This window comes from Lepisosteus platostomus, chromosome 6 (assembly GCF_059453375.1).
Source record: "Lepisosteus platostomus isolate fLepPlt1 chromosome 6, fLepPlt1.hap1, whole genome shotgun sequence".
In the NCBI taxonomy this organism is placed as follows: Eukaryota; Metazoa; Chordata; class Actinopteri; order Semionotiformes; family Lepisosteidae; genus Lepisosteus; species Lepisosteus platostomus.
In genome coordinates this window covers 65,719,075-65,743,576 of record NC_142616.1, presented here as the reverse complement: position 1 = coordinate 65,743,576, position 24,502 = coordinate 65,719,075, and the positions used below count along the sequence as shown (strand labels likewise).

Genomic DNA, 24,502 nt, shown 5'->3' with positions numbered 1-24,502 from the left:
ACAGGCACTGAGCCTTAGCCACAGTGCCACCGCTCCGCCCTAATACATAGAAACAATCTAGACACACGACCAGGCTTAGATGCAGATGCTGGGGAGTGGTAGTGGGTCCCTCGCCAGCTGGATTCATCTCACCATCTTTGTCTGTTGCCCCATCAGCCAGACCGAGTCACAGATAAGCAGGTTTGCGAATGTTAAATTTGCCGGAGTTGAGGCCATGCTGTGTGTCCTTTTGCCCGGGGGGCACACATCATTAACAATTATTAATGGTATTTAATATATTAATATATAGTTGTTTTATATTGTATTATGATATTAAATGGAGTTTATAACGAATGTTCAGGAGGGGTGACAACACCCAAGTTCAATCAGACTCAGCCATCAGTAATTAGCAAACACTCCCAGCGTCTTTTCCTCTCCTAAAAGACTATAAATACCTGCGTGATCCCCATCTCTCCCTCGCGTATGTCTTTTGCAACCCACCTACACCCCATCTCCACCTCTGCAGCTGCCCCTTGGTCACCCTGCATGGGGGTCCCGGCCTCCTCTCCTCTGGCCAGGAGGGCAGCCCTCAGCCAAGCGGGTTAAGCCAAATTGTCGGTCCATAATCCTTTCATGACCCTTTATTCTTGAGTGTTGTCATTCTTAGTGAATAAATATGATCATGTTGTGATGACTAATTGTTGATAGTTACTAATAATTCAAATAGCGGATGGTTAATTCAATCTTCAATGGCGTCAGTTAACCATTGCTTCCATGTGAAAGGCCTCTGACAGAAGAAAACTACCATCCATATGACAGTTGTCGAGCTCCTTGTTTCTGCTTGTACTCTTCAGGTATCAACTCCCACTTTGGTCAGAGCAGAGCTGAGTGATTTGACAGAATGTATTAGATCAGGACACTGGAAAAAGCTATTCACAATGCTTGGACAGACAGCTGGCTCTCAGTGGGATCTGCTATCTTCCACCACTGGCAGAATTGGTTTTTCTGTCCAAGCAGCAAATATTAAGATTAAAACAAGGTAGAAGAACAGTAAATTACTGCACTCTGCATTTGCCAAGAAGTGGTGAGAGATCCAAGGATCACAGAAGTTATTTTCTCCTCTTTCGTTTTTTAAGGTCAAGGTGGGATAGTCAACCACAAAGTATTGACTTTGGCACGGTTGTGCTGTGCACTACTGTATGTCTGATTACTGCATCAGTTTATTAAACATCAGATCTCTCCTTGCAAAATGTATAACACAAGGTTCTTATATTTCATATATTTTTAAATATGTGTATTCAAAATGGCAGAATTGAAAAAAAAAACAGAATTTACTACAAACTGCAGAAATACTCCTGATACGTCATACCTCTTTTTCAGGTGCCCCAGAGACTGCATGTACTGTAATCAGAATCCTCCAAAGCAGAAAAGCACGAGAGGCTTTTTATCATTTCTGACCAGGACCATCATGGCTTATAACAAGACCTGGAGCACTGGACTCTCCTAGGCACCAGGGAGCTGTGACATTTTCAATGCACAGATTTGCAAGAGCGATCCTGGTGGCCCAACGCAGGAAGCTTGTCTTGGCTTCACTTCACTGTACTCTGGCTGGAGTTAATGGGGATCGAGAAAGGCAGACTGGAGCTTTGCACAACAGAAGAAAGTATCTGACTGCAGAAGGAAAGGAGGCAAGATTATTTCTGAGGGACTCCTGCATCCTGAGGAATACAAACATATATCTATTTCACTTATGTTTTTTTTTTTTACTGCTTTACCTCGCTGTGAGTTCTTACAGACTCCAGGGACTCCATCTGCCCAGGATCTATGATTCCAAACATTTGCACGCTCAGATGATGAACCCTGTTTCCGGGCCCACAATCTCCTCTTGTTCTGAACAAAAAAAGATAAAAGCTTCATAGGTTTTTCTCGTACTAACTGACCTTTTTTTTTAATTGGAGATGGAAGTGTCTGGGGGTGGAAAAGAGATTAAACAACAGCAACAAAAAATCTCTCTATTGTATGCTCTGTTTTTTTCTTAACATTCCAGTGTGTAATGACCTTTTTTTTTTGAATGCAGACTTGTATTTTTGCAATGTGTCCTGAAGTGTAAAGTGGATTTCGGATGTGGAATGCATGCAGAAAATCAGAGAACTTTATATCTAGGACCTAACACTGTTCATTATCTGAAGCAAGGAGGCCATAAGACATTTAAAAAAAAAAGGAAAAAGGTTCTATAAGATTATAAATCAGATTGGAAGAAGGAGATGACACTGAATCTGGCCACACCATCCAAGACTTTCTGTATGGAAGGATGTTAAAGTGCAGTGTGGCTAGGTTGTCTTTTAGCCATTACAGAGCCATCCCAAAGCTCTGGGTTGTCAGCGTTTCGGACTTTTATTTCCTTTGTTACTTCTCGTGTTTGCCTGGTTTTCTTTCACGGAAAAGAAAGAAACAGCCTTAATCATTGCAGTTTTGTTTTTTATTTGCATACCTCACAGTCTTTTTTTAAAAAAACAAAATCCATACAATCTTGACAATTTATTTTGTTTGTACACTGTTTACTGTTTACTGTATGTACATATTTACAGATAAAACACAGGCTGTAATATTTATTTTTGCTTATGTTTTTTTTTTCTGTTTTGGTTACATCATCTTATTGTTTTATCATCGTTATTATTTATTTTTTAAAAAGCAATAGTGTGCAGAAGATAGTAAAGAGCACAATCTTGTGTTTTAAGTCTAGGGCCTGGAATGTTCACCTCCAATGTTTACTCTGAACTGTGCAATGTACTAATCTGTACTCAACAGGTACGCTCTGTGTGATGTCATTCCATGGTCTGTCTGGATGCACTGCAACACAAAAGAGAGGTACCAGATTAGACATGCAAATCTTTTTAGGATTAGCTCTTGTTCCTTTACATTATTAGTAGCCATCTTCCACAAGATTGTAGTAGGCATCCGCACTCTTTATGTTCTTAAAAGTCAGACTTTCCATTGGCCTAGAGAGAGCTATCATCTTGGAGTACCTAGTGCAGCAGCAGGGATTTTCTACTGGATATGCACCCCTCCCACTTCATTTCATCCCCACCACAGGACTTTGGTCAAGCGAAATATCGAAAGGAATCGATTTCGGAATTTAATCCAACGGATTTTCGCTCCAAGTAAGGGGCGCACAAAGTCCTGTGAGCAAAACATTCACACAGCTAGCTGAGATATCCAATTTCCATTCAAAATCTGGCCAAAGCAGAAGGATCCTAGAAGACTTTTTTTTTCTCTCTTATGCACACAATTGAGTCCAAATGCGAAGTCGGAGTTGAGCACAAACCGCAGTACTTACAGACTCCCAAAACATCTGATCTCGATTAGTTCAGGGAGGAAACAGAGACTAACCTGAAATTTCATTTGCTTGCTGAGACACGTTCAGTAAACCTCTCAGGTCAGTTTGCTCCTGCTGTTGTGTTGTAGATCCGCTGTTCCAGTTACCCTTGCTGCAGTTTCACGATCTGGGCATGCTGCAGCCAGTACCATCGCCACTGAGTATTTTGTTTCTGTTCGTGTGCTTCCTTTCATCCAAAACGACAAGCAGACAAAGGGTGGTCAAAAGCAATTTCCATTTCCAACGTTCTATGCAATGATTCATATTTGAAAAGAAAAAAATGTTAATATTTAATACCACTATCAATGTTATGTTTAAGATTACGACGAAAATCGTGTTTCTGAGGAAAAACAAACTGGATAGACTCGTTTGTATTTAGCTACTTGTACGTATAGAATTTAATTATTGAATTTGTTTTTTTTTTTATTTTAGTGGCATGTTCGAGCCCCTCACTCCCCTCTGTGGGACCCATTGCCAAAGGGTTCACTGTTAGTCTCTCATTAAGGTCTGTCATCTTGTAGCTTTGCGCATGGGTTGCTAGATCAGATTTGTTGTGCTCAGGTTTCATGTCTGCAGGGTGAATAGTGTTCTCCACTACAGGGCTGCCTGTCTATGCACTTGTTATTTAATAAAACCAAAACAACATCCACAGATGAATTCTCCACACTGAGAACTCCCTGCCTCAGAGAAAGGACAAACAGTAGATCTGACAGATCCTTTTATCAACGCGTACCAAAGCAGCTGACCTCACAGGCCTCTCCTGATGGCAGAGCCCCAGATAGATCAGAACTCCGCGGCAGTTCAGTGGAGCTTCGTGAAACATTTTTTTTCATTAAACGAAACATCTGTAACAAAGAAAAAGATGATCCACCTCTGAGTCAGGACATTCTCTTGAAATTCCATGCTTTTGTGCTCTCGTACAAAAACAGATAAAAGATTGTGACTTTAGATATACAGGAAAACTTTTACTTCTTTGTAGCCTGAAAGGTTTGCCTCATTTTTGTAGCCCTAGTTTAATTCATCTGCCTGATACCCTTTTACCTTGGTGTAGGCCACACACTATTTTATGTTGTCTGATGCCAAAAAAGAAATGTTAATACTCTCAGCTGCATGTTGGACCTTCTTGTGAAGTTTTCCTCACGGTCAAAAGCAGACCTAACTCAAACCAGTGCAAAATAATTTTATAGCAGTAGAACTTCTTACGAAGGGATGTTGGTGCATTTCAACATTGCAGCCAGATCAGGCCATTCACAAGCATGTCCGGGTTTAGCTACAGTGTGTTTTCTGGATGGTATTTCCAACAGTGATTCGAACAACAGCATTTGTTGCCCATCATCCTACTTGCTTATACAGTAGCCTTTAATGTCCAAAGTCCAAGGAAAGGAATAGCTTGGTTATGTGATATGGCTCATGGAGTAGGCAGAGCAAGGCCTGTGGAATCTTAAGAAGCCTGCTTAAATTAAGGAAGTAGCAGAGGAGATGTCATTAATTAAGCCAGTAATGCTTAATTTTGTATTATTTATTAAACAGTTGCTTGTTCAATTAAAGTTTAACAATGTCTTCTATCTTTAATGTTTAACAAACAACAGGATTCATAGGACAGCAACAGAAATAATAACAATGCTCAAAGAAAATAACACAATTACCCTTTTATACTTCCTACACAGTGTCAGAAGAAAAGGGTTCTGCAAAAGCTGGCTTTAAGATTACTTGAATAATAAGTCATCTGGGTTAAAGAAGGGGGAAAGCTATTTCATATTGTTTACACTATCTGATTGTAAATGGCATTCATTTTATTTAATGGAACTTCTGCATAATTTATCACTAATTTAATATGCAATTGCATCAGAATGAATGTTAATTTATACATGCAAAATAAAGCATTACCATTAAGTTTGTATTCATTAAGCTCCTCGTTCCTAATATTATCTTAGCACCCATTCTCCTAGACGGGGTTGAGCCATAACAGACAAATTAAATAATTTCTGCTTGTCTTTCCTTAAGATCTTTTTTCCTCACATTGCCTTTGTGCTGTAGTAAAATGTACTGATTCAGCACGTTTGAATTGTGTTAAAACTGTGAACTATTATATAAACATTAAAGCTATTGCCTCTATAAAGACAAAAAAGACAGGAACAAATTAAAACTATCGTTAATGAGTTTTAGCAATTTTAGAGATGAATTTCAATATTTATCTTGCTGCATTTCTTTTTAGGTAATTCCAAATATTTTGGCATTAATGCCACAGTACAGTAGGATGATTGTAAAAGTGATTTATATTGACAAGTTACTTAGTTGTTCATGAGATGTAATGAAAACTGTTCTTGGTACAGTATCTCCGGAATCAGCATTGTTATTAATATTGTTATGGATTAGATACATTTGAGTTTAAATCTAGAATGACCCACCATTTTAATCTTATTCTTAGCAAAGGTTTGTATAATAAAAACACAAGCTATATTAAAAGAAAAAAATGAACAGATGCACATATCCATCTAAACATGTTACCTATATCATAAGTAAAGAGCTGGTTTTATAGTAATCTATTTATGATCATTGTGATTATTTTTAATTATTATTCGATAGGGCATCTGCATGAATCACAGTTAATCTACTGTAAAAAATCCCTTAGTTAAAGCAAAACAACCTATGCACACCAAATATTCCTAAACTGCTAAACTAACTGCTGACACCTTTGGAAACTTACCGAGTTATCTTTACTATTTCACAGAATGGTTTATGTGAGATCACCTGAATTAAAGAAATATCTGTACAGAGTGACACAAAATCACATTTTCTCATTATAATCCTCACGAATAGCTTAATATAGATGTATGGAATGTTATTTCCTCATTATTTCCATCTTATTGAATGCTACTGCATAATCATTCACCACGAATGTCTACAAAAAAACTAACTATGCAAGCTTCCATTGCTTTTTACTTAAATGTAATGAGAATGCTACAAAACAGAAAAAAGTCATATTAAGAATGAGTAGGCTATCTTGTCAACAAGTAGGAAATAAATGTTAAATAATGTTGTATAACCTATGGAAAACAAAAGCAAAAATTCACATGTCAATAATACAGGAAATACGGTTTAAATCTATACTATAGTGTTTTTAATACTGCTTTAGAAAAATCCAAAATTTGAGAATCATGTAGAGTTTTTTTAATCTGAGTATGTACAGTATAGTTCCATAGTTGACACCAGTAACTTGTAGTTACAGTGTAATAATACGACTGTTACATGTTGCTATAGAAAGTAGTACTGATTAATGAAAAGGAATAGTTCCAGAAGCATCGGACTGTTCTATTTTAATACCATATTGCTCAGATTACCCTTATATGATTAATGTTACTTTAAAAAAATAATCAATTTGACATCTATTGATGTTTGTTACAAATGAGGATATTGGAAAAAAAACAATCTCAAGCTCTTATTAACATCAAAGTGCTCCTATTAGATTCACGTGTAACTACAGTATTCTGTCTGTATCCACATTTTTCATGTAGTCGGTATACTGGTATAATTCAATTGAGAATTAATCTGTAACATATGCTAAAGATAGTATTGCATATTTAAGATATATCAACACTGGATTTGGGGTAAGATTCTGAAAACAAATGATTCAGTAGAAATTAAACTTTCAGTGGAGTTTGGCATTGTCCTTTTGGCTCAGGAAAGCACATTCAAAAACAGTTTGAACTGCAACAGAATATGAGGGTTTGATGTATAACAAGCAAAGGGCTTTTTCTCAAATGGAGGATGGAGAGATGTATTACCAATAGATCAGTAAAGCCTTATTTGCTCTGCCAGTGTTCCCAATTCCAGTAAGGCGGTAACACTTGGGATATTCCTATCCAGGGTCTCCAGCAGTGTCTTTAAACATCATGGGTTTTTTTTTTTCAGTATAGCACTCTGGTCTTTTATTCACGGCAATGAAACAAATCCATTTTGCTTTTCATCACCCGTGTACTAGCTTTGACATGGCACTGACAGGGTGATGGTCCTGTTTGCCGAGACATGCTACAGTACCATCATCGGAGTGTCAGATCATCTGTGTGGCCGGTGTTTAAAGTTAAAGAATTCAGAACCCTTAGAAAAGACCATGGCAACCTACCCCCTGTCACAAACACATTGCTTGCACACGTTTAGGCAGGGGAAACCATTATTTTTTTTTATTTTCTCCCCATTTAATAACAAGTGCATGACCTAAAGCAGCCACAGGCACATTTCCCCCATTTTGGAAAATAACTGGCAATCATTTTCACTGTAAATAACGGCAATGACAATACAGGTCTTGTACAGCGTGTAAATGGATCACTAACGTGGGACGTTTTGTGCGTCCCTTGCTAGCCAACCTGCCAATTTGTGCTTTTGTGTATAAAAAACATAAAACATTTGTGTATGTGGCTGGTTCATATCGACTGTTGAAAACAAAAGAACTTGTATTCTGAAACATACTGGTCTGTGTAGAGTTTCTTTATATGTTGTGTTTGTATAATGAGAATACTTCCTTAACAAAGTTATCCTGGCTTCCATGTATTTTTTTGGGGGGAGGACTTGGGGGGTGGATGTGGATCTGTAAAAAAACTATAAAAAATGAAACAAAATAAACAAAGTTACATTCACTGTTGTAAGTGCAATGAGCTGAACATCATGTATCCATTGTAAACTCTTGTGTATGTTTCAATGTATTCCTGTAAACAGTTGTAGTTAAATTTGGTGCATCATGTCATGTAATGTGATTAATGAGATAATGACTCTACAATACATTTCCAGCAGGAAAAAAATAAAGAAAAAATGAAACCTATCGATTGCTTCAGAAATAACTTTTTTTTTGTAAGCAGGAAACTGCTTGAAGAAGAAACTGCGTTTCTTCCTATTGCTAATCGATGCAGTGAAGACAATAACACAAATTTATTCTTCGCATGGTCTGCTCGGATTCCTTCTGGAAAAGGAGCAGTGAAAAAGAAACAATCAAGGGCATGCCAGCATCCCTGTCATCCTGCAACTTACATCTGCCACCCCACTGGAGCTCAGCACGCGTGAGGGTGGCCAGTACCTGGATGGGAGACCACCTGGGAAAGCTAAGGTTGCTGCTGGAAGAGGTGTTAGTGGGGCCAGCAGGGGGCGGTCATCCTGCAGTCCATGTGGGTCCTAATGCCCCAGTATAGTGACGGGGACACTGTACTGTAAAAAGGCGCCCTCCATTCGGACGAGACATAAAACCGAGGTCCTGACTATCTGTGGTCATTAACAATCCCATGGTGTTTCTCGAAAAGAGTAGGGGTGTAACCCTGGCGTCCTGGCCAAATTTCCCATTGGCCTTGTGAAACATTTCGATCATGGCCTCCTAATAATCCCCATCTCTGAACTGGCTTCATCATTCTGCTCTCCTCCCCACTGAGAGCAGGTGTGTGGTGAGCGGACTGGTGCATCATCCAGGTGGGGCTGCACACTGGTGGTGGTGGAGGGGATCCCCATTACCTGTGAAGCGCTTTGAGTGGAGTGTCCAGTAAAGCTCGGTCCTAAAAACTGTGTAGAGTACTTCTAAACATACACACAACGGAATAAGGTGCATCGGTCATACAGCGAAGTTTTAGCTGAATCAAAAGAAAGGTTATTTTACATTAGATACATCTTTTTTTGGTTTCCTGTTTTTTTAGATAAAGAAGCTCAGTCCAATTAGGTGCAGAGTTTTATAAATCATAAAACCGATTATTCAAAGCACCTGTACGTTTACCGATGGATTGATTGAGCAAGCAATCGATTCGATTGAGTGAACCCAGGTCCATGAAGACTTAATTTTGTCCCCACATAAAACTACATTTCTTCATTTTATACAGCGCAGCAAATTTGTTCACAATTTTTAGAAATCGATGATATAATGATGACCTACACGGAAGGTCACAGGTGAAATGAGACCTGTCCTGTAAATAGGGCGTAATCATAAGACACCCACATGGGCGAGGGAATCCGCCACTTCCTGATCGGGACAGCCCACCTGCTCTGCTGTTCCGTAGGAGAGCACAGTGACGCAGATCTGAAATAAATTCATGTACCAACTTCACGGTTTACAGACTGTAGTTGATATCAGTCCATTTTTGGGAAATAACTGGATAATCCAAATTTTATGCTTTGAACGTCGGCTATAGTAATATGATTACTCCGTTTAAACTTTTCCTTTCACCTATTTCCTTTCCTGCGTTGGTACAGTCCACAACTTTCGTTTCAGTCACGCCCTTTTGGAAATGGGACTACATCATTGAGTTTAATGGGAGGGGGGTACTATTTATATAGAAAGCTTTTGGTTCGTTGCTAATGATTATATTGTACTCACAGAGTTGCGTCTTTTATGTATATTTAATGCTAAATTATGATTCAAACATAGATTATTATATTTTATTAAAATTTACTTAGGTCATTTTATTAACCCCCCCCCCCTTTATTCTGCATAGTGGAGGCTCGTGTACAGTCTGACGGCAGTATGGAGTCTCAGGTAAAGTGGTTTAGAGTCGAAATCACAGTAAATTCATTGCTGGGTTTTTATTTCGTTATGTGTAATGCACTTGTCAGAGTTATTTTAAAGACGCAATATTAATTATGTATAGTTCTTATTTAAAGCAAGTTTTATTTCGTCAAATCTCGACAACTTTGTTTCAGCGGTCATGCTACTGCGGACGCAGTGTACATAAAGTAGTGATAGGTTTTTCTAAGAGAAACGTTTTTTTTCCCCTTTGTATGTATATGTCCTATTCCACGGCTGGGCATTTTTCTTCCCAGGTTTCTTCTGCAATAACCCATAATGTAAGAAATATTTCCCGGTCGGTTATTGTTTTGTTTGACGCCATTTGCAGCGATGCAATATTTGGGTTTGGTTTTGCTTCAACGGTTAATTCGGGACGTGAACTAGATACCCCATTCAAAATCATTTGATAAAACTTTCAGGTTTTTTTTGTACATTTGGTATTATACCGAGGGTAAATGTCGGGAAAAAGTCTTTGTCCACACCCTATGCTTGTAAGTTAGTATTTTTTCCTGTTCGCTTCCTGGTAAACGGTAATAAACGGAATATTGTTGCCATACCGGCTGTTTAAAACCACTTTCGTCCCGACCTCTTAATCACTGTTGATTTTTAAGATTTGGCTCATTAAGTCGCAGTTTGTGTTAAATCTGAAACAACGATTTTCCATTTATCATAGGAATCTTAAACATTTCAAAATGAAAATAACCTACAAGTTAAATAAAATTAGATCCTGTATTTTATTAATTATATTGTTTCTAGGCATAAGCGGTAACACTGAAACTAAAACCTGTTACGTAGTAGTGTTCTTTTATTTGCTTTGTAGCGGAAGTAACGTCATTTTTCATCCTAGGCCGGTTTTTCCCTCATCAGGTAATCACGAATCCAGAGGAGATTGTCAACATTTACAGAGAGCAGAGTCGGTTCCCGTCTCTGACAAAAGCCTGTATCGGACCCGTGATTACATCCCAATATGGGGGAAAATACTCTAATATCTACACAGGTGATGTACTGTATTTGATACCAATTTATGAAACCTAATGCAGACATTTATATTATAGACCTCACCAGCGTTGCCAAAAACAGATCACACATACCATTTTTTTTGCATGTTTAATGCATGCTCTGATGATGGTCCTAATTAAACTAATAAGCCTTTCATTGAAATCCACCAAAGTATTGCCAATGTGGGGACCAGTACATCTAGCATATAAAAAGTTAGTAAAGAAGATTCTGTCCAGGCAAACTCTCCTTGGCTAGTTACTTGTAGCAGAAAGATCTAAGGATTTCATTCATCTGTTTCTTTAAAAGATCAGGTGCAGTAATCTCATTGTGTTCCATATGCTACCACTCTGTGTAAAGAAATGCTTCCTATTCTTTGTCATAATCATGCTACATTTTAGTTTAGTTGTTCCATTAATCATGAAGTAGTCCCTTGGATTAATTTTGCCAGTGCCATTTCATGTTTTTAATGCCTGATATGAAGTGTCCCCTGTCTTAAAATTATTCTAACTTGTGTTTGCATGACATAACGTTTAGAGCAGGAGTTAATCTTCTGCAAGCTGTTTTTCGGGGACTGGTGTTTTTTTTTTGATATGGTCATCGGAGTTCTCCAAAATGCTCATAAAATGTAATGGTCCATTTGTCAAAATGAGTGAAACTTTATAATGAAATGAACCTTGAAATTAATCTTTTCCTGCTGCCATCTGTGGAAATCATGGAAGACTGAAGTATTGGACCAGTTCCATAGTGTTCAAAATTCTTCACAGGAATAAAAAAAAAAAAATGTATTGCCGAATTTCAATGTCTTCCAGAATGGACCCAGTGTGATCTGGAACGGAACGAAAACGTCAAGTTCTGTCGACAGTACATCGTGTTTCACGATGACAAATCCATTGTCTATTCTGGACCATCAGGAAATTGCACAGAGATAAAGAGAGAGTACGTGTCTTCATTTTCTTTATTATGAAACCAGCGGTCTGAAGATGGCCCAAGATTGCCATCTTTCTAATAATGCATTTCCCTTGATGCTGGACAGCATTCAGTGGATCGTACAGTACCTGCAGTAGTTGAAATGCTTTCTCCATGATTGTTTTTCAAAATTAACTGATGAAAAACTTTTAGGAAACCTGGGATTCATTCAGTAATTGCAGAACTATTTCTAATTTAAGGCTCAATACGTCTCATGCCTCAAACCTGATCAGAAAATGAATGCTAATTATTAAACTGATCTAATTTCTGACCACATTCTGTGACCCTCTCAAAAAAAGTCTGCAGGTGTCACACCTGAAGAAGGCTCCATAACTGAAATGTGTTTTCTTTCTTCCTTTTTTTTCAGCATGGACTAAACCTATTACTTGTTCCTTTTTATACTCTTGCCTCTGTATATGTTCTATTCCGGTGCTTGTTTTTTTTTTTAATTCTTCACTGTATTTGAATTTATTGCCAATGTGCTGTCTTACGCTGCATTGTATAAACTGTGGTATTGTGGTATAAGAATATCCATTCTTATTAATACACGTTTTCAATACATTTTTAAATCAGTCTCTCAGCATTATGAATAAATAACCCCAGGATTTTTTTATAGCTGATAAATCCTATTTCCTCATTGATAGAGTTTTTTTGTTGATATTCCCAGGCTTCTGAGTGCAGACTCTCCTTCAGGAGTGATGAAGGCTGTCATCCGGGAGTGCAGCATCAAGGGAGAGGACAAGCAGTTCCTTGAGGTTAGATAATTCCTTACACTTATTTAGCACTTTTCTGGACACTACACTCAAAGCACTTTACAGTAATGGGGCTCCCCTCCACCACCGCCAGTGTGCAGCCCCACCTGGATGATGCAGCAGCAGCCATAGTGCACCAGTATGTTCACTAGACACCAGCTATCGGTGGGGAGGTGAACAGAGTGATGAAGTCAATTTGTAGATGGGAATTATTAGGAAGTCATGAGTGGTAAAGGCCAGTGGGACATTTGGCCAGGACACCGAGGTAACACCCCTGGGACTCCCTGGGATTTTTAATGACCACAGACAGTCAGGAACTTGGTTTTACGTCTCATCCGAAGGACAGTATACTGTCCCTGTCACCATACTGGGGTATTACGAGCCACACTGACCGTAGGGTGAGCGCCCCCTTCTGGACCCACTAACGCCTCTTCCAGCATTAACCTTAGTTTTTCCCAGGGGGTCTCCCATCCAAGTACTGGCCAGGCTCACACCGGCTGAGCTTTAGTGCATTACTCGTTGCAAGTTGCAGGGTGATATGGCTGCTGGCCATGTTATAGATGCTCTTGATTTGCTTAAAGGAGTGTTCAGAGCAGATCTCGAAAAAACAAATGTTCAAGAGGACACTCTGGACTGTTAATTGCAGTTTGAACACTACCACAGACATTTTTAGAATGCATCTCTCGTATTCCAGCTCAGATGAAATATTTGCCAATGTAATCATGCTAAGGACGTATACCAGTATGAGTGGAGAAAGATTTCCTCAAGGCACCACTTGCAGCTGAGCAGCATTAGCGGTTTTCTGCCTTCCCATAATTCATTCTGGCACCCTGAGTCTGTACGTGTGCACAGAATAAGCAGTCAAATTCAGGTTTATTTGTGAGCATAATGGTAAACTCGGTTTAGCTTTAATGTTTTATATTGGTTGTTATGCTGCTTTCTAGTGATGGATTCCCTTGTTTTTTTAACTCGGTGATGCTGTCAGAACCCCTGTGCTCCCACTTCTGTCCGCTAGAGATCGAATTGAAGTGTGCATCGTCATGCTGCTGTGTGAGAAACATTGCCACCTGCTTTCTGCACGTACCTGGTGCCGAATGACTTTGAATCCTGGGAGAAATATTCTAGAATACAAGTTTGACCAGACCTGCAGTGCTTATGTGAGCTTTGCCACACTCATCGAGTGCATTGTTTCCCTCAGATCTGGAGCAAGAACTGCAAAGTGAAGAGCATCAATCTGACTGCACTCAAAAAACACGGGAAAGTCTACGAAGATGGTAAGGAGCTAAAGATTTTTTCAGAAGCGCACTTTTTCAAAGTATGGCTTTACAGTGTAGTAAGAGACAGGCTTATGGCCTTTGTACTGGACCACAGCTCCTCACAGCAACCTCTGACCATCCATGGTCTTCAAACATGTGAAGCATGGCAATGAATTTTAAGGAGGAGGTCTGATGTCACAGCTTACGTTTTGCTTATTTCCCACGGTATCATAAGCACACTGCAAACTGTGCATTGGATGTCAGTTTAGCAGTTCTGTCTGCAGATCTTTCAGAATGCTGTGGGTTTCTCACAAACTTCTCATCTCTTCCAGATCAGTTTGGCTGCCTGGTATGGTCCCACTCGGAGACTCACCTCCTGTACGTGGCAGAGAAGAAGAGACCGAAAACGGAGTCCTTTTTCCAGGTCTCATAAAGGTGTCACTTGAACAATTACAAAGGATGTTATTACAGCAATGTACATTGAGAGGCTCTTTCCCTTTTTGGTGTCTCAGCTTTTGCGAGAAAACTCTTTAGTACCCACTTTATGTGGCTTGGCTCGGCTCCAACAGAGTTGTTGGACATGCAGAAGGAGCATTATGGATCCATGAGTCTTTCACCCATCTCTCTTTTTCCACTTTCACCCCTTTTCTCTTTTCGAGCTGCTGAAAAAGGTGGTTGGTAGTTTGCTGTGTAGTTAAGGTAAATTCTGTCATTCCGTTAGACCTTTTAATTTGTGTTGCTCCCAACAGACTGAGTCGCCGGAGACCAGCACTCTGGGTGTTGAAGAAGAGGCTTTGAAGGCAGAGAACAAGGAGGAAACTGTGAAAGTAGGTGCAGTGCATTTATGGTTTTTTCTTAGTAGGTTCATTCTCTGTATAGGAACACAGGGAAGGTTGCAAACGAGAGCAGTCCATGCAGCCCATCCACCCCAGTTGGTAGTTAGTAGTTAGGTGATCAAGGATCTCTTCCAGTGTTTTCTTAAAGGAAGTCGCAGTTTTATTTTAGCCACATGAATGGACAGTTTCTTCCACGCTCCCACAGCCCTTTGGGTAAAGTGTTTCCTGTTCTCGCTTTTAAATGCGCTTCCACACAGTTTACACTTGTGTGCTCTTTTTTTTTTATTTGATTACTTGTATCGCTTCCCTTGTTGTCTTCTGTTCAGCCTGTCAGTGTACAACCGAATTTGACGAATAGAGAAATTCCTCAATCACATTTTGGTTAAAATTGCTCTTTTCGGAAAACGTATTTGAACTGAATTTGAAGATTAGGCTAAATGGTTGTGATACTGCTAACAGCTTTAGGTTAACAAGAACTATTGAAGCCCTTGCCCCTCAGTTTTAGGAGGATATTTCGGTTTCACAGCTGAGGAGGCCTCGGTTTTCCCTGCTTCCATCTGTAGCTCTTCCCCGCCCCCCTGTTTTTTAGGGTGACCAGTTCGTGTTTTATGAAGACTGGGGTGAAACCCTGGTGAGCAAAAGCACCCCGGTGCTCTGTGTCCTTGACATCGAGAGCAGCAACATCTCTGTCCTAGAAGGAATCCCGGACAATATCTCTCCAGGCCAGGTCTGACTTGGGGTTCTTTATTTTTAAAACAAAGCAGTAGAGTGAACCTCTTTTGTGTGTGCAGGGAATTACGGCCGCTACTTGTGACAGCTGAAGTGGAAATCTAATAAGTAAATTGATTCTTAAAATGTAGAGAGCTTTGCAAAAAAATATATTGGTGCTTTTAGATAATATATTTCAAGGATGTAATTGCCGTGCTACAGTACGTGCAGAATTTTAGAAAACAGTGCGTCAACAAAGTACACTGTTTAGGTTACTTTAGAAGACAATGTACCAAAACAATATATGCTGTCTGGGTCGTTAGAATTAGCCGAAAGTAACTGATTAGCTTTGAATAACAAATCTAGTGCTTCTTCTCTCGTTCTATGATGTAATCTGTTTTGTCTTAAGGAAAGGGGAAGTTTTAGAAGGGACAAAGCGCTGAGCTTTTTTACAGCGCAACGTCTTATAAAAACTCTGTACTGCTTGTAACAAATTGAGTCTCTGGTTGCACTTTGCGAAGTGGCAGCAGGGCTCCCAATATCGCAATATTGAAATAAAGACCTTACTCAGGTGAGAACTCTCTCTTGTGGCTTCCTTTATAGTTATATTTCCATGACACAGCGTCTCTGTATTTCAGGCTTTCTGGGCCCCCAGTGACACTGGTGTGGTGTTTGTGGGCTGGCAGCATGAGCCATTCCGCCTGGGTCTGAGGCACTGTCCCAACAGAAGGTTAGCACTGTCTGACCGAAAGCCATATGTTAGCGGTTCCTACTATCGGAACAGAAAATGTGAAATTATGTGGATGAGAGGAGGTTGTGTGGCCTGTCTTGCTCATCCAGTTCGCTTAATGATTCAAGAGGTCTCTAGATCGTTGTCACGAGCCCCCAGGGACTGGACAGCGTTGCGGTTTGTCAAATGTATTGTAGAATATTGACCGTTTCCTTTGAAGTTCTTATCGTCATTGTCTTTATGCGGCTTCAGCTAAGAAATACTCAAGAGAAAGAGAAACTGAACCTGTCATACTCCAGGTGACACAAACTGAAGCTCGTTCTGTGTTTTAGGTCTTCCTTGTTTTATGTGGATCTGACTGGTGGGAAATGTGGTAAGTGAGGTAATCTTTCTTTGTGCAATCCCCCTTTTGGCATTGTCCTTGCAAAAAAAAATTACATGTTCTCTCTCTACATGTGGCTTCGCTACTAGGATTGTTATATGTTTTATGGACAGAATGTCATTAGGCAGAGGTGTTTTCCATTACTGTGCTGTAACACAATTAGTTTTTTTTTTAATTAGCTGCTAGCGTGCAGAATCTGAAAGGCCAATACTGTTCAGTCAGCTATTGTGGTTGCAGAGACCTTTTCATAAGCACTGCCTGTAATGTGCGCATTCTCGTTTTTGTTGTTGCAGTGCAGCTCTCTTCAGACACCAGCGCGGTTTTCTCTCCCCGCCTCAGTCCAGACTGTTGTCGGATCATCTATCTGGAGTGTGGAGTGTTTGGGCCACATCAGCAGTGTAACAGGCTCTGCATGGTCAGCTTGCTTTAGAATGAGAGATGTTACTCAGTGATGTTTAATAGCTTGTAAACCGATAAATGGATTCCTGTTGCCTTGCAGTGTCAGATGGTTGTGCCTCATACTTATACTGCAGCATTGCTGATTGACAGAATGGGTTTATGTATTCATCTCAGCTTCTCTGAAGAGCTCCCCTGTCTAAGCAGGTGTAGATAAAAGCGATGCAAAGTTTAATGTTGAAACTACAGGTATTTTCAATCCGCAGTAAAGTCTTGTGTAATTATTGGCAATATGCGCAAGTGGTGTCCCCTTAATTTCCTGTTTAACTGAATTTTTTTGTTTCTTTATGTAAAGGTCAATATGGGAAATTTCTAGAAAATCATGTGGTTGGGGAGGTGAGGGGCGTGTTTGGATTTGTAGTTTTCCTGAACATTTTTTTTCCCCTCATTTTCAGTATGATTGGTACACAAAGCAGACTAAAGTGGTGGTGGACGTTGTCGACAGGCCCACATCAGGTAACCTTGGCCGAACCTACCGTAGTCTTTCTGGTGCTTTTTAATTGTACGTAAAAGCAGTGTTACTGCCTTGTCGCAGGATTTGTCCCTGCTGTTGCAGTAAGCGGTGTTGGTGGACCAGAAGGTAGTGCTCTCCCCTCTAGTAACCCATCAAATGTTTTGCATGTTTGCCAGTGACGATGTACTATGCTTTAGATGAGGCATGAAGTCATGGTCCTAATTACTCCATTATTAAAACTCCCATTTCACTGTTCTTAAAAGCACAGGTGTTAAAACCTGGTGTCCTGGCAATGTATCACACTGAGCATGCATATTTCAGCTGCTGAAGTTTGCACCGTTCTACCTGATATGCTCTATAGTGATACTGCAGGCACTACTATGCCTGTGAATAGTACCTGCTGAACTGAATCTACAATTCACTGGTAGATATGGGGCTCTTTATGTGTACAGTGCTTTGAGATCTTTGCGATGAAAAGTGCTATATAATCGTGATTAATTAAGCATACAGTGAAGTGATTAGATCTCATACTTTCAGAGAATGATAAAGCACTGTACAAAACATTATTTTCTGTGTTTCTGTGGTACCTCACTGCAGAAGACGGAAATCCACTTATAATTTTGTGTCTGTGTAAAGCCTTTCAGGCATTATTTGTACAGCACACATCGCAGAAGCAAGCTTGTGTGAAAGGCTTTAAGTCCAGGCTTGCAGTCGGAGAATCACATAGATGTGAGCGTGTGTGATAAGTGTTCTCGTTTCCTCCAGCTGGTTTCACTGGGATCTACAGCACAGCACTCTCCCCTTTCTGCTGGTCAGCCGACAGCCAGAGAGTTGTGCTTGCTTCCCCACAGAAGAGCAGGAAGGTGAGGCTACCGCCACGGTAACGTTTCCTGGAAATGGATTTGTACAGTCTGCTGTAAAAAAAAAAAAACTTGTCGGAAAGGGTAATAAATTATATTAGAACTAATCTTTGAAACGCCGTGTTCTCGTGATTACAGATCCAAATTATAAGACCTTAGGAGCTGACGTAGATTTTACTGTCTTATAATGGGCACTCTTTTCACTTTATTTTTTTAGGATCTTCTTGTAGTGCATATTAACACTGGGGATATCACATCGCTAACCACAGGTAAGTAAATCTGAGCTGGAGTTCAGACACTATCACTAAACAGTCACTTTCATCTTCCTCCTCTGTTGAAAGGCGCTTCGTGAGGGTCTTGAAGGAGTTGTCCGCTTTCGTTCGTAAGTTTTTCTTAAACGAAAGGGTTTCGTTTTCCCGCAGATTCAGACGTGGGGAGCTGGACTCTGCTTACCATTGAGCGAGACCTCATGGTGGTCAGCTGCTCTTCCCCAAACCATCCACACAGCTTGGTGAGCCTCTTCTCATGTCTAACACATTGTTGTTTTCCTGTGTGTTTCTTAGTACTCGTTTGAGGAATCAAGTATTTTTTTACCTTTTTTTTTCTTCAGGGTGGAATTAACTTTCTGTAATATAAAAAATAGATACTGTAAAAAGATATAATGCTGAGGAATTAGCACTTTTATGCCTTTGAGTGAGCATTTATTTTTGATTCATAGAATATTTAAAATGACGCCTAACTAGATCTTGGAATAAGTGGGAGTGAATGAAAGACAGGCCCTTATATACACCCGTTGTTTTCTTGTAAGAGTCATGTGCCTTGCAAAAAAAAAAAAAGTCTTATTACTCAAGCCACCAGAGAAGCAGAATCGGACACCTGTGTAACATGCATGTTGTTGGCGTGATGCTGCGGATCAGAAACCCACAGGTCTTGCATGCTTTCCTCTCGCAGAAGGTGGGCTTCCTGCCTGCTGCCGGCTCCGAGTCGGGGGTCAGCTGGGTGGCGCTGGAGGAGTCCGAGCCCCAGCCTGATATTGAGTGGAAGGTGCTGGCCTTCACCCCCCCGCCTGCGCACGAGCACAAGACGTTCTGTGAGTTGGGAGGGCCTTTCTCTATTCCTTCTCCCTCCTGATTTTTACAAGAGCTCTTCACTGCCTCTTGAAGTGATTATGCATGTGTCTGACCTGTTATTCTTCTAAGGAGACATCTCCATGATTAAAAAAGGCATTTGTGAATGTCCTTTTCATATGTTTCACCAATGCCTTTTCTAAGCTAGTAATCCTTTGACCACTTGCATAGAAACGCATATTGTTATTTTGCCAATTCAGGTTAGATTTTCCATGGTTTCCTTTTTAATATGCTCTTGGTAGATGGTTATTTTTTTACCCTTTTATTAATATAGTCCAAGGGATGTGTACAGAATGACCTTTCTTATTGGTCAAATTAATTTTGAAGCTTCAGTCTGCTTTGATGGTAGTTTTACAGATACAGTTTTCTAACACCAGGCTTAGGGGGAAATTTCCCAAGAGAGACTCAAAAAATAATTCTCTCTCATTGCTGTTTTGCATTTTTGCTTCTTGTTTTGTTTTAGCTGGCTTGGAATATGAAGCAATCATGCTGAAGCCAAAAAACACCAAAGAAGGAGCAAAGCTGCCCTTGATTGTCACTCCTCATGGTGAGTTTGACTGCTAAAAAGCCTTTTTTAAAGTGCGGAAATGTTCCTCGCCTTGTGTTAACTTGACTCACACTGTCAGTTTATAATTTACTTTATTTTTAAGCTCTACTTATTAGTTTTGTTTGTTCTTTTGTGCAGAAGGGAGCATACATTATCTTAATGATTATTGACATTCAGCTCCTGTCTCTCAATAAATCCTCTTTTCTGCTGTCCTGTACAGGAGGACCTCACTCGGTGATTGTTGCAGAGTGGCTGTTGTCTCCTGCAGTCCTGTGCAAAATGGGCTTCGCTTTGCTTTTAGGTGAGCAGGCTTGCCACACACACACACACACACACACACACACACACACACACACACACTACAACTGCAGAACATCCACCAGATTCTTCTTCGAACTTCATCACAGGTGCACGATTATTCCTAAAGCGTTGTCAGGGCTATTCTGATTATGACATGATGCACAGGTCTTATTCAGCAGTCTCGTCTGTTTTATTCATGTTTTGAGAAGTTGGAATATCAGTGAGAGTTATGGAATGCTGACCTGTTGGAAACGAAGGGCTATCCTTGCAGTCAAGACGCTTTGAAAAGTCTGTTTTCATGTTATGAGGAAAAAGTATATATAGTATATAAGCTTGCCGCAGGCACTTCACCCTGCTTTAGTCTCTTTCCTTTTCTTCTCTTATGTGTTTGTTTTTGCAGTTAACTACCGTGGTTCCACGGGGTACGGCCAAGACAGTATCCTTTCTCTGCCTGGAAATGTGGGCGATCAAGACGTAAAGGACGTGCAGGTACTGTACGACATGTGTCATTTTAAAAGTGGGGAATAGGAATTGGGAATTGTCTCAATGGGCCTCATGAATTCCCATTATATAAAGTAGCTCCCGGCATAGGAGCTGTCCAGTTTGTATTTCCTGCTTTGCCTCTTTCTTCCAGTATGCAGTAGAGAGTGTCCTGAAGAAGGAGCCCATTGATGAGCAGAAGGTGGCCGTGGTTGGGGGTTCCCATGGCGGGTTCCTGGCCTGTCACCTGATCGGACAGTACCCCGACTTCTACAAGGCCTGCGTGGCCAGGAACCCCGTCATCAACCTGGCCTCCATGATTGCCAGCACTGACATTCCTGACTGGTAATGCGGCTTCTCCACAGTCGTTCCTTTAGTGGCGGTGTTTCTTCCTCTCCCTTGTCGATCTGGGCGCCGCTCGGTTGTGGAATGAGCTTTTCTGTCGTAGAACCCCCATCGAAGTTTATGATGTTGTAAAGTGCTAGTGCTTCTGTATGCGTCCACCCTTTTGCTGGGTCATCAGATGCCGCAGAATGGAGTGCTGAGCGTGCGTGAATATATTGCGTCAAAAGTAATAATAATAATAGCTTACACTTATATAGCGCTTTTCTGGACACTCCACTCAAAGCGCTTTACAGGTAATGGGGACTCCCTTCCACCACCACCAATGTGCAGCCCCACCTGGATGATGTGACGGCATAGTGCGCCAGAACGCTCCCCACACACCAGCTCTCAGTGGGGAGGAGAGCAGATTAATGAAGCCAATTCATAGAGGGGGATTATTAGGAGGCCATGATTGGTAAGAGCCAATGGGAAATTTGGCCAGGACGCCGGGGTTACACCCCTACTCTTTTCGAGAAACACCCTGGGATTTTTAATGACCACAGAGAGTCAGGACCTCGGTTTTACGTCTCATCCGAAGGATGTAGGAATGATTAAACACGCAGAGTTCATTTGGCAGCGATTTTCTTGTTTTTGGGTAGGTGCATGGTGGAAGCTGGCTTCCCGTACAGCACTGACGTACTGCCTGACTCCGCTGTCTGGGGCCAGATGATCCAGAAATCCCCAATAAGATACGTGCCACAGGTAAGAGTACTACTGCCATTGGATTTCTGCTTAAAGTGCTTTATCTTGCCTGACTCGTGCATCATTTTTATGGCACTGTGTGTTGTGTGAAGACTTCCTCTGTTTCCGGTTGAGTGTTCATGACCTGTTTTGCAGGTGAAGACCCCCGTACTGTTGACCCTTGGAGAGGAAGACAAACGTGTTCCCAGTAAACAGGGGATTGAGTATTACAAAGCCCTGAAAGCTCTCCAAGTTCCTGTCCGGTGAGTAGTACACCCCTGAGGAGAAACTCCAGTGTTTCCCAGTTCTGTGACGTTTTGTTTTAATTCCAGCTGAGGTTGTTGAACCTTCAGTTAAACTCGTTTTTTTTTTTAACTGAAGCGTAGGAGTTCCAGCTCTTAAACAGTAGAATGAAGCTTGAAATTAACAAACGTGTGGTAGTTTTTTGGTATTCAGATTAATTGAAACCACGAGCCTTTGCAGTACCAGGAATACCTGTTATGGGAGTGTTTGACATAGTCATTCCCACCTGTTTGTGCACCATTGTTTGCTAACCAGTTCTTTCTTTGGGAAGCTTGGAGCGCCCATTCATTTTAAATTGCTAGAAACAGAGTTTCCAAATAGAACCCGTAAAGGAGATCATTTCTGAAACTAAGATCTGAGTACAGAAAACAATTTAGGCGATTGCTAAATTAATGGTCTTTTTAATCGAGAGCTCAGATGAAGCAAAAAGGGAAAAGCAGGACTGAAATGCTGTTTTCGTTTTGAAGAGAGAGGTGTCAAAAAATAGTTTTCTCCTCTGGTGCCTGAAAACGTGGATCGAGTCAAAATTACCAGCATTGACAGGCTGTGCCATTTTGTGTGTTTCAGGTTGTTGTGGTACCCTGGCAATAACCATTCCCTGTCCAAAGTGGATGCAGAGTCTGATGGATTCATGAACATTGCGCTCTGGATAACGCAGCACCTTTCCCTCTGACTTGCACGGCAGTCTTAAATGTGTCCCTCTGTAGCTCGTCCCTCAGGGGCGTCAAGCCTGGACTTGGAGGGCCATAGTGCCTTTCTTATTTTCATTCCAGCTGAGGGCTAAATGACTTAATTGGGTCAATTGGTTGTTGAAGTAGGTAAATTTAACATGCATTCAAGGTCTCTCCTTATTATTTATGGGTTGCTGTAAAACTACTGGCTTTGTATGTCTTTCCGGGCCCAGGATTGAACAGCCCTGAGCTGTCTTCTAATGCAGCACTTAAACACTGCCAAATCTCCCCAAACATTTGCTTCATGCAAGCTGGGCTCCCGTTCACTTGCATCCTAATGGTTAGCCTAACAGCTGGTGTGAAGTCTGTGCTGAGAGAACACGTTCACACAGCCTACTGTTTAATTAGCATCGCTTATGGTGTGGACTTCCCTGATCATTTTGTGTCTGAATAAAATTACGGCTTTTTAATGGCCCCAAGATCCAGTGTGTGAAATCTGATTCAAGATCTATTCCAGTCAAATTAATGTTATCATTTTATTGTTAAATCAAACCTGAAGATCTTGATGGCTCTTTCAAAAGTTGCTGAATGTTGTATTGCACTACTGTGGTAAAAACACTCAGGATAGGTGTACAGAATTTCTAGGGTGCATTTCAAGTTTCAAAAAATATAAATTGAGATGCTTTCTGAATGTTAGTTTTCTCGTTACCAGAGAGTTTCAGTATACTGTAAGTAAAAAAAATCCTGCATAATATTTAGTTTCAAGCAAAACCAGTAACTTTGGTTTTGTAACTGATTACCTTCAGACTTCCACTTCTCTTTCTCTTTAAAAAGTCCCTTTTGAATGAGAGATTAGCTTTGATTTGAAAGTCAGGCATGGAGGAAAAAGCAACAGTGATTATGATGTTTGCTTTTCGGCTTGTTGATTTGTTGCGATTCAGAGGGGAGCTTGGCCAGTAGGACTGATCTTAACCGTATCTGTTCTCTGTTCTGAACACTTGATGTAATGTCTTCTGCATTTTCTTCTCCGTTTGTCATTCTGTTTATGATTGTTTCTTGGTCGTTTTTAGCTCAATCTTTGTCATCGTCAGATCCAGGAGTTCACAAGTCAGTCACTCCTTTCTGAAACACTGTTATAGATTCCAGTGTTCTCTGCTGCCATAGGTTTTGACATTAAAGGGAAGGGCTGAGGGTGTGCTAGTGAGAATGGATATTTCCATTTTCTCTAACGTTTCGGCATTGTTTTTGTGACTTTAATAACTCATTAAACATTTTTGCCATTTGATTGTTTTCCTGTGGCTTGAGTTCTTGCTCATTTTGTGGTGCTTTGAATTTTCTGAGAGCTTGGTTGCTGTGGTTGATTGGATTCGCGTTTTTTTCCTAAGAAACTGTCATTTGGATACATTTCATTTATTTTTTGTTGTTTTTTTTTTTTAAATAAGAGAGATCGGCAGTGACCTGGTCACAACTCCCTTGCCCCTTAGAGGGGAGCAGGAAGATCAGAAAGCAGGGACATCTGTCATGCCCAGGCGTTATCTCCATTACACAACATCGGCTCTGCAGAGCCTCGCAGGAGAACTTGTGAGTTGGAGAAGTGGCGTGTCTCTTGCCAACATCACTGCTAGCCTCAGACTGTCCAGGACCTCACCAGCCCCTACCCCTGCCTTCTCTGCCTCTTCTTGTGTGCTGTGTCCAGGCCTCCAAGTCACAATTTCTAAAG

At 40.7% G+C, this 24,502-nt stretch overlaps 2 protein-coding genes across 3 annotated transcripts in view; both read left to right on the top strand.

Moving 5' to 3' along the window:
• bsna (bassoon presynaptic cytomatrix protein a) overlaps positions 1–8,171 on the top strand; it is a 167,088-nt gene extending 158,917 nt beyond the window's left edge. Inside the window, exon 14 of the mRNA XM_088637003.1 lies at positions 1,360–8,171. The gene's annotated coding sequence lies outside the window, so the exon portion shown is untranslated. The remainder of the gene's footprint in view (positions 1–1,359) is intronic.
• Positions 8,172–9,702: 1,531 nt separating this feature from the next.
• LOC148662153 (acylamino-acid-releasing enzyme-like) lies at positions 9,703–24,067 on the top strand. 2 transcript variants are annotated; one of them, XM_088637002.1, is made up of 23 exons: positions 9,703–9,860; positions 10,758–10,887; positions 11,699–11,825; positions 12,523–12,610; positions 13,806–13,881; positions 14,196–14,287; positions 14,613–14,690; positions 15,289–15,426; positions 16,046–16,137; positions 16,470–16,510; positions 16,813–16,934; positions 17,371–17,431; positions 18,195–18,292; positions 18,507–18,558; positions 18,712–18,800; positions 19,241–19,379; positions 19,880–19,963; positions 20,184–20,264; positions 20,664–20,752; positions 20,898–21,088; positions 21,727–21,829; positions 21,965–22,071; positions 22,679–24,067. In XM_088637002.1, the coding sequence occupies exons 1-23, from the start codon at positions 9,849–9,851 to the stop codon at positions 22,782–22,784; spliced, it is 2,196 nt and encodes a 731-aa protein (XP_088493128.1). In that variant the 5' UTR covers positions 9,703–9,848; the 3' UTR covers positions 22,785–24,067. The 2 variants fall into 2 exon arrangements, with proteins under 2 accessions (XP_088493128.1, XP_088493126.1); XM_088637000.1 differs by lacking the exon at positions 9,703–9,860 and adding an exon at positions 9,906–10,168.
• Positions 24,068–24,502: the final 435 nt, after the last annotated feature.

Excerpts from the sequence above, each read along its gene's own strand:
- LOC148662153 (XM_088637000.1), top strand. The coding sequence starts at position 9,965 with ATGTATAGTTCTTATTTAAAGCAAGTTTTATTTCGTCAAATCTCGACA. Across the intron at positions 17,432-18,194 it reads TGTCGACAGGCCCACATCAG|CTGGTTTCACTGGGATCTAC; the intron begins GTAACCTTGGCC and ends CGTTTCCTCCAG. Across the intron at positions 20,753-20,897 it reads AAGACGTAAAGGACGTGCAG|TATGCAGTAGAGAGTGTCCT; the intron begins GTACTGTACGAC and ends TCTTTCTTCCAG.